The sequence below is a fragment of the Lucilia sericata genome, unplaced genomic scaffold (assembly GCF_015586225.1).
Source record: "Lucilia sericata isolate MDLA Ls3-8-SP2 unplaced genomic scaffold, ASM1558622v1 Contig001728F_arrow, whole genome shotgun sequence".
NCBI lineage: Eukaryota > Metazoa > Arthropoda > Insecta > Diptera > Calliphoridae > Lucilia > Lucilia sericata.
The window spans coordinates 26,016-39,874 of record NW_023995633.1 but is presented as its reverse complement, the minus strand read 5'-3'; the positions used below and the strand labels follow the sequence as shown (position 1 = coordinate 39,874).

General features: G+C 32.9%; 3 protein-coding genes across 5 annotated transcripts; all 3 read right to left on the bottom strand.

The window, feature by feature from the left end:
- Positions 1-299: 299 nt before the first annotated feature.
- On the bottom strand, positions 300-4,398 carry LOC119612530 (arylsulfatase B). 3 transcript variants are annotated; one of them, XM_037968338.1, is made up of 5 exons: positions 4,264-4,398; positions 2,905-3,102; positions 1,716-2,102; positions 1,234-1,653; positions 300-1,174 (listed from the first exon to the last, which is right to left on the bottom strand). In XM_037968338.1, the coding sequence occupies exons 2-5, from the start codon at positions 3,013-3,015 to the stop codon at positions 332-334; spliced, it is 1,761 nt and encodes a 586-aa protein (XP_037824266.1). In that variant the 5' UTR covers positions 3,016-3,102; positions 4,264-4,398; the 3' UTR covers positions 300-331. The 3 variants fall into 3 exon arrangements, with proteins under 3 accessions (XP_037824266.1, XP_037824267.1, XP_037824268.1); XM_037968339.1 differs by having other exon boundaries at positions 4,287-4,398; XM_037968340.1 differs by lacking the exon at positions 4,264-4,398 and adding an exon at positions 3,636-3,805.
- A 2,160-nt stretch (positions 4,399-6,558) lies between these two features.
- LOC119612531 (arylsulfatase B) lies at positions 6,559-10,480 on the bottom strand. The gene is made up of 7 exons (XM_037968341.1): positions 10,283-10,480; positions 8,418-8,577; positions 8,128-8,354; positions 7,813-8,065; positions 7,594-7,751; positions 6,778-7,534; positions 6,559-6,709 (listed from the first exon to the last, which is right to left on the bottom strand). Exons 1-7 carry the CDS (start codon positions 10,397-10,399, stop codon positions 6,660-6,662), a joined length of 1,722 nt encoding a protein of 573 aa, XP_037824269.1. The 5' UTR covers positions 10,400-10,480; the 3' UTR covers positions 6,559-6,659.
- Positions 10,481-11,556: 1,076 nt separating this feature from the next.
- On the bottom strand, positions 11,557-13,260 carry LOC119612535 (battenin-like). Its single transcript, XM_037968344.1, has 5 exons — positions 12,851-13,260; positions 12,656-12,798; positions 12,435-12,593; positions 12,052-12,373; positions 11,557-11,991 (listed from the first exon to the last, which is right to left on the bottom strand). Exons 1-5 carry the CDS (start codon positions 13,004-13,006, stop codon positions 11,557-11,559), a joined length of 1,215 nt encoding a protein of 404 aa, XP_037824272.1. The 5' UTR covers positions 13,007-13,260.
- Between the last annotated feature and the right edge of the window lie 599 nt (positions 13,261-13,859).

The window sequence follows — 13,859 nt, the reverse complement described above, 5'->3', positions numbered from 1 at the left end:
TTTAACATTAAAAAGCTTTAGTTACTTTAAGCTGATATTGTTAAGAAAGTAGTTAATTTTATTTATTAAAAATTTAGTTTAACATTTTACTATAAAAAATAAGTTTAATTTTAATTTCAAACTTAATTAAACGTTACTTTTTTAAACGTTACTTTTTTAATACAACTCTGTTGAGGTTAATTTACCTTAGACGCAAACCCTTTATATTCACCTCTACTATGACGAAGAGGTGAATTCTTTATTACCCCATTTATAGCCGTTAAATTACAAACTGTAGTTGGATTTTTCGAATAGTGAAATTACACAAATTATTTAAAACCTTAATTTATTTTCACAACATTAATTTACAACTTAAAACTAATACAATACTGGTTAATGTAAATAATTTAACAAAACTTATGCCTGCTAAGTGCTGCGCAGCATTGCCCTCAATAATATCCTCCCACCAAGTCCATTCACCACCAAATTTAGCCGGATCACAACGCAAATCGGCCGGTTTATTATTAATAGCATGAGCATTCTCTCTAAAATACTCTATACGTTCTAACATATCCGCTAATATCGAGGAATTTTCATATTTTTCATATAAATTCTGTTGTTCACAAGGATCTGCATCTAAATCGAATAGACAAGGCGATTGTAAGGGATTACAGGGTATACCCTCGGTAGCATGATCATATAAACATTGTATGGTAGCCGAATCACGTAGTTTAGAGATATTGTGATTAGCGGAAGAGGTTAATTTGTGTAACTCTTGCCATACAGGAGTACTTTTTACCAGTTCTTCGTAGATGGGCAAACGAGGATCTACTTGGGAGGTATCATTAGGATCAGGACGATGTGAAAGCCAGTTGTCATAGAGACCTTCTTGGGTACTGCCATTTATATACTTCCATTTGCCTTTTGTGTAAACCTCATATTGGAAAATATCATCTATATTGTGTAAAATTTCCCGTTCCACCGATTCATAGCCATATTTGAGAGCAGACCATAAATTTAAACCATCTAGTTGTAGTTTCCCCAAATCTAGAGGTATATTGGCAGCAGCTGCTAAAGTGGGTAATAAATCCGCTATGTAAATCGGTTGTTGCCAAATAGTGCCCAATTTGTCCAACTGGGTGGACCATATAACCGCTGCCGAACGTATGCCTCCCTCCCAGGGTGAGTTTTTTTGCTATTAAGGAAAAAAGTAGATAAGAATTAAGGAATACGTTACATTTCTCAACAACTCACCCCTCTAAAAGGATAATTTGAGGCCGTAGTAGCATGCATGCCCGCTGAGGGTCCTCCATTATCGGATAGAAATAACAAAATCGTATTATTTAAAACTCCCTTTTCTGCCAAACCTTTAACCACTAGACCCACACTTTCATCCAATTTTGACATCATGGCTGCATAAATACGTCTATCAGAATTTTCTATATAAGCAAATTTCTCTATTTCCTCCGCGGGGGCCTGCAAAGGAACATCATCATTGGCACTATGAGGCGCTAAATGACTTAATATCAAAAATAAAGGTTTTTGTTGGAAATTATGTTTTCGTATCCTCTTCAAAGTAGCACGAGTTAATAAATCGGTTACATAAGTACCATTGCCTTCATGTACCGGCTTAAGATTGTCACGAAAATCATGACCCCTTGAATAATTTTTACCCTGGAATTTAATTTTTTTTTTAATAATTTCTCTACCATCTTTATCATAATCTTTCCACTTACAAATTGTTCCATAGTTTGATCGTAATAGTCTACATATGATCCTAAATAACCATAATGTTGATCGAAGCCTCTTAAAGTGGGCGTATAAGCCTTGCGTGACATGCCCAAATGCCATTTTCCTATTAGCGAGGTATAGTAGCCGTTATTGCGAAATATTTCCGCCATTGTGGTCTCGTTCAAAGGTAAACTCCACGGCTGATCATTTACTATGACATAATGTTGCATGCCTGTGTTAATGGGATATTTTCCTGTCAACAGAGCAGATCTGGATGGTGTACACATGGAGGGAGTGTATAAGTTATTGAGAATTACACCACTATAGGCCAAGGCATCTATGTTGGGTGTGAGAAACTCATTGGAACCACGGAAACTAACATCATCGAAGCCCTGGAATAAAAAATGGCAGTGTAAATCATTTGATTAGAACTGAACTAGAATTGAACTAGAACTGAACTAGAACTGAACTAGAAATGAACTAGAACTGAACTAGAACTGAACTAGAACTGAACTAGAACTGAACTAGAACTGAACTAGAACTGAACTAGAACTGAACTAGAACTGAACTAGAACTGAACTAGAACTGAACTAGAACTGAACTAGAACTGAACTAGAACTGAACTAGAACTGAACTAGAACTGAACTAGAACTGAACTAGAACTGAACTAGAACTGAACTAGAACTGAACTAGAACTGAACTAGAACTGAACTAGAACTGAACTAGAACTGAACTAGAACTGAACTAGAACTGAACTAGAACTGAACTAGAACTGAACTAGAACTGAACTAGAACTGAACTAGAACTGAACTAGAACTAACTAGAACTGAACTAGAACTGAACTAGAACTGAACTAGAACTGAACTAGAACTGAACTAGAACTGAACTAGAACTGAACTAGAACTGAACTAGAACTGAACTAGAACTGAACTAGAACTGAACTAGAACTGAACTAGAACTGAACTAGAACTGAACTAGAACTGAACTAGAACTGTACTAGAACTGAACTAGAACCGAACTAGAACTAAAGTAGAACCAGAAAGAGTTTCTAAATTTTCAATTTATTAGCTTTAACTGGTCCTGCGAGCTTAAAGTAATTGATGTAGGATTATACTCTTTACTTTCACTTTGAATCGTTTTAAGTTCGAAGGACTATTTTGATTTCAATTTCAACATTTCTTTAAAAGAACTTACCATATCATCTGCCATAATGATAACAATATTTGGTTTAGTGTTTCCATCCCAGGCTTGGCACACATTTGTGATTAATAATATTAAGGCAAATAATTGATAAAGCCTCATCATGTTTTTTAATGAAGATTTGATAATTTCTTTTAAAACATTGAACCTTTAAAAACAAATTAAAATATCAAAGCTGGTTACAGGTGGCGTCTAAAAACAAAGAAAAAATTAGCACGTTTTTATTGTAAAGAAAAGTTTAATTTATGGAAAGTTATATTAAAATCTCTAAATTGCTTATAATTTATTAAATAAAGTTTATACATATTTTTACTACAATTTAGTGATTTGGCAAAAAACGAAAATTATTTAATTTTTAGCTAATGAATAATTGATTTTTAAGTGAAGCTATACATATATTTGGTAAAAACAGTTAATGAAATTTTAAAACTTATTTAACGTTTCGGTTAACTATAATTAGCAACAATGTAATATTGTTTAAATTATCTAAAGGTAATTAAGAAAATAGTGAAATATTTATGGTTTGAGTTAGTATTTCAGGGTTTTAAAAAATAGGTCCTTCGAACCTGAATAAGTTAAAATTAATAAATTTGTATAGTTATTGTTTTATAGAGAATTTAGGTTTTCTTTAATTTATTTGAATTTTTCGTTCATGTTTAATTATGTTAAATTTTTTTTATTTGCTGTAAATTTTAAACTTAAAAAGTATTGGTTTTAAATTTTACATTGGAAAGATTTTAAAGGTTATTTAGCAGTTGTTTTTGTTGTTATCAGTTCATTATAAAACACGAAAATCTCACGTTATGGTAATTAAATTTTATTTTATATTTAAGATTTTTTTTTGTTATTGCTGTTATTTTTAAATATATACTAAAAGTTTGCTATAACAGTCAATAATTGTTGTAGATAAATTTCTTCTTTTCAAAGTGTCAATGAATTTTTTGATTTTAAAGTAACAAGTTTTTTTTTTTGCCGATTTAAACAAATTTAAAGATTAAAACAACAAAATTTTTATTATAAAAATAAATTCCCACAACTGTCTGGCTATGGGTTTGCTCATGATAAATATTTATTAAATACACAATTTAAAATTTTATTTTTAACAAAATTTTATGGAAATTTTATAAAAAAAAACACCGATAATATCTTTTTAAATAAATTTTGTTTTTCTAAACAAAATTTAACAATTAAATTTAATTCAAACAATACTATTGTTTAAATATCGATTTTTTTTCTAATAGAAAATCTAATAATACATTAAAAATGGGTTTTTTTGGTTTTAATTTTATAACAATTAAATAAATTTGTTTTTCTCTAAATTTCCGTCACTTTATAATAAACTTATACACGCACCCTCGTTTCTATTTATCACTCACTATCAATTACTATCGTTATTTTGCTTTTATTTTGTTAAATTATTAAAACAAAAATAATTAAATTAATTTACTGCCTAGTTAATGCACTCTTGGTTTAAATTCTCGTTGAGGAATGACTACCGCCTCACAATTGTTAATCGTTTTATGGTTTTTGTAGTTAGTTAATCGTAGTTAAAAGAGATCAACAAAACATTTTTATCTCCCGCTCAATTTTAACTTTGATTTTTTTGTTTACATATTTGGCAAATGTTTTTTAAAATTTTAAATCAGAAAATTGGAGAGATAAAGAGAGTTTAAGAGCTATAAATAGTAGGTAGTTAAGACATGAGTTTAAAATTCTAAATCCCTATAGGTAAAAAATTGTTTAGTGAAAAACCGTAAATTTTTGGGAATTAAAGAAATTTTAGTGAAAATTCGTATTTTTAGTCATAGAAAGGATTTTAAGGAGAAAAAATAAATTTTAGTGAAAAATAAAATTTTTAGCTAAAAATCGTATTTTGAATGAGAAAACAAATTTTTTGCAAAATTTGAAAATTTGAATTATTTAAAAAATTTAATTTTTAGTGTCAAAATGAAATTTTTAGTGAAAAATCGTATTTCACAGAAAATGAAGCAGAACTGAACAAAAACTGAACTGGAACTGAACGAGAATTGAACTAGAACTGAACCAGAACTGAACTAGAACTGAACTAGAACTGAACTAGAACTGAACTAGAACTGAACTAGAACTGAACTAGAACTGAACTAGAACTGAACTAGAACTGAACTAGAACTGAACTAAAACTGAACTAGAACTGAACTAGAACTGAACTAGAACTGAACTAGAACTGAACTAGAACTGAACTAGAACTGAATAGAACTGAACTAGAACTGAACTAGAACTGAACTAGAACTGAACTAGAACTGAACTAGAACTGAACCAGAACTGAACTAGAACTGAACTAGAACTGAACTAGAACTGAACTAGAACTGAACTAGAACTGAACTAGAACTGAACTAGAACTGAACTAGAACTGAACTAGAACTGAACTATAACTGAACTAGAACTAAACTAGAACTGAACTAGAACTGAACTAGAACTGAACTAGAAATGAACTAGAACAGAGCTAGAACAGAACTAGAACAGAACTAGAACAGAACTAGAACAGAACAAGAACAGAACAAGAACAGAACTAGAACAGAACTAGAACAGAACTAGAACTGAACTAGAACAGAACTAGAACTGAACTAGAACTGAACTAGAACTGAACCAGAACTGAACTAGAACTGAACTAGAACTGAACTAGAACTGAACTAGAACTGAACTAGAACTGAACTAGAACTGAACTAGAACTGAACTAGAACTGAACTAGAACTGAACTATAACTGAACTAGAACTAAACTAGAACTGAACTAGAACTGAACTAGAACTGAACTAGAAATGAACTAGAACAGAGCTAGAACAGAACTAGAACAGAACTAGAACAGAACTAGAACAGAACTAGAACAGAACTAGAACAGAACTAGAACAGAACTAGAACAGAACTAGAACATAACAAGAACAGAACAAGAACAGAACTAGAACAGAACTAGAACAGAACTAGAACAGAACTAGAACTGAACTAGAACTGAACTAGAACTAGAACAGAACTAGAACAGAACTAGAACAGAACTAGAACAGAACTAGAACAGAACTAGAACAGAACTAGAACAGAACTAGAACAGAACTAGAACAGAACTAGAACAGAACTAGAACAGAACTAGAACAGAACTAGAACAGAACTAGAACAGAACTAGAACAGAACTAGAACAGAACTAGAACAGAACTAGAACAGAACTAGAACAGAACTAGAACAGAACTAGAACAGAACTAGAACAGAACTAGAACAAAACTAGAACAGAACTAGAACAAAACTAGAACAGAACTAGAACAGAACTAGAACAGAACTAGAACGGTACTAGAACAGAACTAGAACAGAACTAGAACAGAACTAGAACAGATCTAGAACAGAACTAGAACAGAACTAGAACAGAACTAGAACAGAACTAGAACTGAACTAGAACTGAACTAGAACTGAACTAGAACTGAACTAGAACTGAATTAGAACTGAACTAAAACTAAACTAGAACTGAACTAGAACTGAACTAGAACTGAACTAGAACTGAACTAGAACTGAACTAGAACTGAACTAGAACTGAACTAGAACTAACTTAGAACTGAACGTGAAGTGAATTTAGATAGAACTGGACTGAAAGTAAGCGATTGCATATGTTTTAAATAAAACCCTTACAATTTTGTTTACAATTTTATTTATTTTCATTCGTATCTCAGAACACCCAAAATTTCTTGCATTTTGATTTTGTTTTGTACTAGAATCCAAATGCTCCCAAATTTTATATTCCCACCTTGCAAGGTGGCGAATTGTAATCGCAATCCAAAATATCTAAAAATAAAGTGTTATATTAATTAGTTTCTTTCTAAACTTCTAAAACTCCCAATAATATCACTTACAATTTGTTATTGGTTCTTGCAAATAATTCACCCAAGTACAGTCATGTCTCGAAGGATCATTATTAATTTGACTGCCACCTACACGCGGTGTTATGGCCAACTGTCTTAACTCTTCCAATCTCTGTTTCATTTCATTTAATTTGTCTTGATATTCCGGATTTCTTGCCAAATTATTTTGTTCGCAAGGATCTTGCCAAATATTGAAAAGACATTCTTCTTGCAAAGGATTACAAGGTGACTTCAATTGTAGATTACATTCTAGTTCAGCTTGAGTTCGAAGACTTTGAATTTTTGAGGCACTTAAAGGGTATTCGTCGAATTTTGCTACAGCTGATGAAACTAAAGAATTTTGTATTACATTGGCATAGTAAGCTTCTCGGGGATCGGTAATATTGGGATTTCTTTGTAATAAAACATGATCATATTGTCCTTCTATCGTTGTGCCATTAATATATTTGTACTGTCCTTTCATAAAGGATTTCACTTGATATATATCATCCAGCATGTGCACAATTTCCCTATCACTATTGGAGCTTGTGAGAGTGTTCGTTTTGGAGGTTACCAAATCGGGCCAGTGATTTAAGCCGTCCAGTTGTAGTTGCCAAGTGTCCAAGGTAATTTTGGCAGCAGCAGCTAAAGTAGGCATAAAATCGCCCACGTAAATGGGTGGTTGATATATAGAGCCCTTGTTTTTCAGTAAGGGACTCCAGATAGCTCCTGTTACACGTATGCCACCCTCCCAGGGAGAATTTTTTTGCTTTAAAATTACAAATATTGAGTATTTTTGTTTATTTTGTAGTAATTCTAAAGAATTACCCCTCTTAAAGGCCAATTAGATCCAGTATTACTAAATAATCCCACAGAAGGTGCTCCGTTATCGGAATAAAATATAATAATAGAATTCTTCAATTGATTTGTTTTATCCAAGGCCTTGACAATTCTGCCCACACTTTCATCCAGTTTAGAGGCCATGGCTAAATAAATGAAAAATGTTCTATAAATATTACTCTCTCTTTGCCTATAGGTTTCACTTACCGGCATATGTTCTTCTCCTGATATCTGGTATATAGTCAAACTTCTTAATTTCATCTTGTGGCGCCTGTAAAGGTTCATCATCGTTGGCTGTATGCATAGCCAAATGATTGACCACTAATAATAAAGGTTGTCCTTTATTCTTCAATATAATACTTTCCGCTTCACGGGTAAAAAGATCGGTAACATAGCTGCCCTCTGGGGGACATTCCAACTCCATATTACGGCGAAAATCATAACCCAAACTATAATTGCTCTAAAATTATATAACTTATTAGTTTCAGAAAGTTTTTCAGATATTGAATTCTCTCAACTTACCGGCATTTGAGATCTCATGCGGAAATAGTCTATGTAAGCTCCCCAATATCCATAATGAGTATCAAATCCCTTATAGGTGGGTGTAAATTCTTTGCGTCCCATCCCTAAATGCCACTTACCCACCAGATTTGTTGAATAACCTTCCGCCTGAAAGATTTCAGCCATGCTAGTGATATTATCTAAAATACCCCAGGGATCCTCATTGAGTATAACGTAATGTTGGGTTCCTATAGAAATCAAAATTTTGTGAAATCTTTTAATAAAATTTAATGCATTTTAAACATACGAACCTGTGCGTATGGGATAAAGTCCTGTCATTAGAGCCGCTCTGGAGGGTGTACACATGGGTGGTGTATACAAACGATTCAAAATTTTTCCATGATAGGCTAAGGCATCAATGTTGGGTGTCAGAAATTCTTTACCTCCACGAAAACTGGTGTCATCAAAACCCTGTTCAAATAAATTCAAGGTATTAAGAATAGAACTGAACTAGAACTGAACTAGAACTAAACTAGAACTGAACTAGAACTGAACTAGAACTGAACTATAACTGAACTAGAACTGAGCTAGAACTGAACTAGAACTGAACTAAAACTGAACTAGAACTGAACTAGAACTGAACTAGAACTGAACTAGAACTGAACTAGAACTGAACTAGAACTGAACTAAAACTGAACTAGAACTGAACTAGAACTGAACTAGAACTGAACTAGAACTGAACTAGAACTGAACTAGAACTGAACTAGAACTGAACTAGAACTGAACTAGAACTGAACTAGAACTGAACTAGAACTGAACTAGAACTGAACTAGAACTGAACTAGAACTGAACTAGAACTGAACTAGAACTGAACTAGAACTGAACTAGAACTGAACTAGAACTGAACTAGAACTGAACTAGAACTGAACTAGAACTGAACTAGAACTGAACTAGAACTGAACTAGAACTGAACTAGAACTTAACTAGAACTGAACTAGAACTGAACTAGAACTGAACTAGAACTGAACTAGAACTGAACTAGAACTGAACTAGAACTGAACTAGAACTGAACTAGAACTGAACTAGAAATGAACTAGAACTGAACTAGAACTGAACTAGAACTGAATTAGAACTGAACTAGAACTGAACTAAAACTGAACTAGAACTGAACTAGAACTGAACTAGAACTGAACTAGAACTGAACTAGAACTTAACTAGAACTGAACTAGAACTGAACTAGAACTGAACTAGAACTGAACTAGAACTGAACTAGAACTGAACTAGAACTGAACTAAACTGAACTAGAAAGAACTAGAACTGAACTAGAACTGAACTAGAACTGAACTAGAACTGAACTAGAATGAACTAGAACTGAACTAGAACTGAACTAGAACTGAATGAACTGAACTAGAACTGAACTAAAACTGAACTAGAACTGAACTAGAACTGAACTAGAACTGAACTAGAACTGAACTAGAACTGAACTAGAACTGAACTAGAACTGAACTAGAACTAACTGAACTAGAACTGAACTAGAACTGAACTAGAACTGAACTAGAACTGAACTAGAACTGAACTGGAACTGAACTAGAACTGAACTAGAACTGAACTAGAACTGAACTAGAACTGAACTAGAACTGAACTAGAACTGAACTAGAACTGAACTAGAACTGAACTAGAACTGAACTATAACTGAACCTAGAGCTGAACTAGAACAAAACAAGGACTGGATCTGAAAGAATCGTGTTGGTCAAAATCACAACAGAACTTGGAAGAGATTATATTTCCTCATGATATTATGATCCCTACCATCTCAATATTAAAGAACATTTAGAAGTTGTCAAATACAATTTTACAATCCAAGCCATTTCTTTATCTAGTTTTTATTTCCTCAAAATATTGTGTTTCTTCTAAACCTTTATGGCACTATTTAGAGATAAAAGACGCAACTAAAATTATTTGCAGTATTATGAACATCGTGTGATATCAATTACTTAACAATTAAGACGTAAATAAAAAATTACAAAGATTTCGAATATATATTAAACGAGGGCTGAAGAATTGTTGTCGTTGTCTTAAGAACTTTAAAGAGTTTAATCACTTCGTGCATCCTTTAAGACTTAATCTTTACACCTTTTTATTTAAAAAAATGTTCACTATATTTTTTTATATTCACCATATCATCTGTCATTATTAACACTATATTTGGTCTTGTATCAGAAATATCCTTTGCCGGGATATTCCCTAAACCCCAACAAATTATATATACGAATATCCACGCTTTGAGAAACATTTTCGGTTTTAAATTTTGACTATTCTTTCGAACTTCTTTTTGCTGTGTATGCAATTCACAGACCTCGTCTATGGAATTAAAATCTAGAATACTGTGTTAAAAATGATTGAATTATGTTTTTATTTAAAAATTTTTATTCAACAAAAAGTTCGTTTTCCTATATTTACAGCTGTTGTCTAATTATAAAGTATATTAAGTGTCAATTAAGATAAATAACTTAGTATAATATTTTTACAGGTGCGCCCTAAAAGTAATAAAGGAGAAATTTTCTTGAGTTTGTTGCGCTTTCTTTAACGTTTTATTGTCTTATTTATAGAATCGGGAACTGGGGCAGGGGGTTGGTTTAGCAAAGTTATTGTTTTTCTTATAAATTTGTATAAGAAGGGAGAGAATTTCCTTGGTGATGGGAGGAATAAAATAGGAATGAAGAAGTACTTTATTTTTAAGAAAGGGCGAAAGATATTTATGAACTAGAACTGAACTGGAACTGAACTAGAACTGAACTAGAACTGAACTAGAACTGAACTAGAACTGAACTAGAACTGAACTAGAACTGAACTAGAACTGAACTAGAACTGAACTAGAACTGAACTAGAACTGAACTAGAACTGAACTAGAACTGAACTAGAACTGAACTAGAACTGAACTAGAACTGAACTAGAACTGAACTAGAACTGAACTAGAACTGAACTAGAACTGAACTAGAACTGAACTAGAACTGAACTAGAACTGAACTAGAACTGAACTAGAACTGAACTAGAACTGAACTAGAACTAGAACTGAACTAGAACTGAACTAGAACTGAACTAGAACTGAACTAGAACTGAACTAGAACTGAACTAGAAACTGAACTAGAACTGAACTAGAACTGAACTAGAACTGAACTAGAACTGAACTAGAACTGAACTAGAACTGAACTAGAACTGAACTAGAACTGAACTAGAACTGAACTAGAGCTGAACTAGAACTGAACTAGAAACTGAACTAGAACTGAACTAGAACTGAACTAGAACTGAACTAGAACTGAACTAGAACTGAACTAGAACTAAACTAGAACTGAACAAGAACTGAATGATTAAAAACTTGATTTTTGATAAACAATTTCATTTATTTAAAATCAACTTAAATTCTAACAAAAAATCTAACTGATATATTGACTACCATTTTATCATCCTCTTCATCACGGGCAAGTCACATATAGCATTATGCACAGGTATGGCCAATAGAGCAGCCGATGTAATACCTATAGAATCCGATTGTATAACAATAGACAAGGCAAATTTTCTTCTTTGCATTGGAATTTCATGAGACATTCTATAGAAAGTATTAACATAGGCCCCGCCACCCAGCAGACCCTCCCAGAATACAATCGCAAAAGTAAACCAGATGAGAGGTGTGAAAGGAAAAATGGCTTCTGCCAAGAAATACAAAACATTAATAAATTGCAGAACAGCCATTAACCAGGTCTTCTTAAAATGCACTATATTAACCGATGATCTAGCTACAAATACACCCAGCTGATAGTCCACATTAAGCCAACGATATTGGGAGGGTCGCTCCAAAAAACTATTTTCGAAGTAAACCAATTCATACTAGAAAAGAAAAACAAGATATTGATTTCTATTAGAATATAATATGAGGAGTTAACATACCAAACCCTGATTTATAAAGTATTCAAAGAAATACACTAAAACCAAAGGTACCATATATTTGAGCAGTTCCTTGGCATAGCTTAACTTTTGACTAAACTCCTCCAATTGATGCAAAAGTATTTCTTTGGAATATACTACCCTTAACTTTTGTTTCGGTGACCTCAAAAGTAACCAAAAAGATAAGGCCTCCAGCAAGGGAAAGATTAACATAATCAGCATGGTATCACGATTACTAATGTGAAACGATCTTAAAGTGGCATAGGAAAGGGAGCCTATAACACCGGCAGCTCCAGTACCAGAGGACCAAGTGGATACCACATTTCTGAAATGTTTTGTTATTTAAATTGTTTAATGGATTATTATTTGCCATAAAGAAAACTCACTTATTAAACTGTGAGGAATATGATACAAATTTCGCTTCTCCTATACCCCCACTAGCCGAGGTTATAGCTATGCCCAAAATTGCCAACCATTCGGTTTTGGCAAAACCCACAAAAAGAAACCCAGCAGCGGAGAAGACTACAGCTGAAATAATATAAAAACTTTGTGGAATAGTTTTAAGGATTAATTGTATTCCTAGTTTAATTAAAAATTATTCACCCACTTTAACCAATAAGGCAGGAAAGGTAAAATTATTTTGAAAAACAAGGTAGGCAAAATATCCGCCAATAATATAGCTCCCGTAGAGATATACTGGCAATCTCTTACAGCTTTGGTTTCGGTGTTATTTGCAAAGCGGGTTATGTGCTAAAAAGAATCCATTTAATAGAAATCCCTGAATTGTTAATACTTGTCTTACCTCCTCATGAAATTGTCCTATAATATCATGAGCGGCACTTAACATAACCGTGTAACCATAATTATTACAAAGACCAAGTATCCAAAACGCTGTCAAGTCTCTCCATAAACCTTTATCTTCCAATTCTTCTGGCTCTTCATGATTTTCGCTGGACATTTTATTATTTAATTCACAAAGATCTTTCAAATTTTTTATTGTTATAAAATTTTTAAATGTTTTATAAAATTGTCATATAAAAATTGTAAAAGATTAAGAAAATTCCAGTTTGGGGCTTTGAACTACATTGTCAAAAGAGAATCACAATCGGGGTTTCAAAAGAACCACCGATTGTTCTAGAACTGAACTAGAACTGAACTAGAACTGAACTGGAACTGAACTAGAACTGAACTAGAACTGAACTAGAACTAGAATAGAACTGAACTAGAACTGAACTAGAACTGAACTAGAACTGAACTAGAACTGAACTAGAACTGAACTAGAACTGAACTAGAACTGAACTAGAACTGAACTAGAACTGAACTAGAACTGAACTAGAACTGAACTAGAACTGAACTAGAACTGAACTAGAACTGAACTAGAACTGAACTAGAACTGAACTAGAACTGAACTAGAACTGAACTAGAACTGAACTAGAACTGAACTAGAAGGAACTGAACTAGAACTGAACTAGAACTGAACTAGAACGAACTAGAACTGAACTAGAACTGAACTAGAACTGAACTAGAACTGAACTAGAACTGAACTAGAACTGAACTAGAACTGAACTAGAACTGAACTAGAACTGAACTAGAACTGAACTAGAACTGAACTAGAACTGAACTAGAACTGAACTAGAACTGAACTAGAACTGAACTAGAACTGAACTAGAACTGAACTAGAACTGAACTAGAACTGAACTAGAACTGAACTAGAACTGAACTAGAACTGAACTAGAACTGAACTAGAACTGAACTGAACTAGAACTGAACTAGAACTGAACTAGAACTGAACTAGAACTGAACTAGACTGA

Bases quoted from the DNA above. Each gene is read 5' to 3' on its own strand.
- LOC119612530 (XM_037968338.1), bottom strand. From the start codon at position 3,015: ATGATGAGGCTTTATCAATTATTTGCCTTAATATTATTAATCACAAAT. The intron at 2,103-2,904 runs GTAAGTTCTTTT...TTTTTATTCCAG, and splicing joins TCATTATGGCAGATGATATG to GGCTTCGATGATGTTAGTTT. The intron at 1,175-1,233 runs GTGAGTTGTTGA...TTTCCTTAATAG, and splicing joins CAAATTATCCTTTTAGAGGG to CAAAAAAACTCACCCTGGGA.
- LOC119612535 (XM_037968344.1), bottom strand. From the start codon at position 13,006: ATGTCCAGCGAAAATCATGAAGAGCCAGAAGAATTGGAAGATAAAGGT. The intron at 12,594-12,655 runs GTGGGTGAATAA...TATTCCACAAAG, and splicing joins TTCCTGCCTTATTGGTTAAA to TTTTTATATTATTTCAGCTG. The intron at 11,992-12,051 runs GTATGTTAACTC...TTTCTTTTCTAG, and splicing joins ACTTTATAAATCAGGGTTTG to TATGAATTGGTTTACTTCGA.
- LOC119612531 (XM_037968341.1), bottom strand. From the start codon at position 10,399: ATGTTTCTCAAAGCGTGGATATTCGTATATATAATTTGTTGGGGTTTA. The intron at 8,578-10,282 runs GTGAATATAAAA...TTATTTGAACAG, and splicing joins TAATAATGACAGATGATATG to GGTTTTGATGACACCAGTTT. The intron at 8,355-8,417 runs GTTCGTATGTTT...TGATTTCTATAG, and splicing joins ACTTTATCCCATACGCACAG to GAACCCAACATTACGTTATA.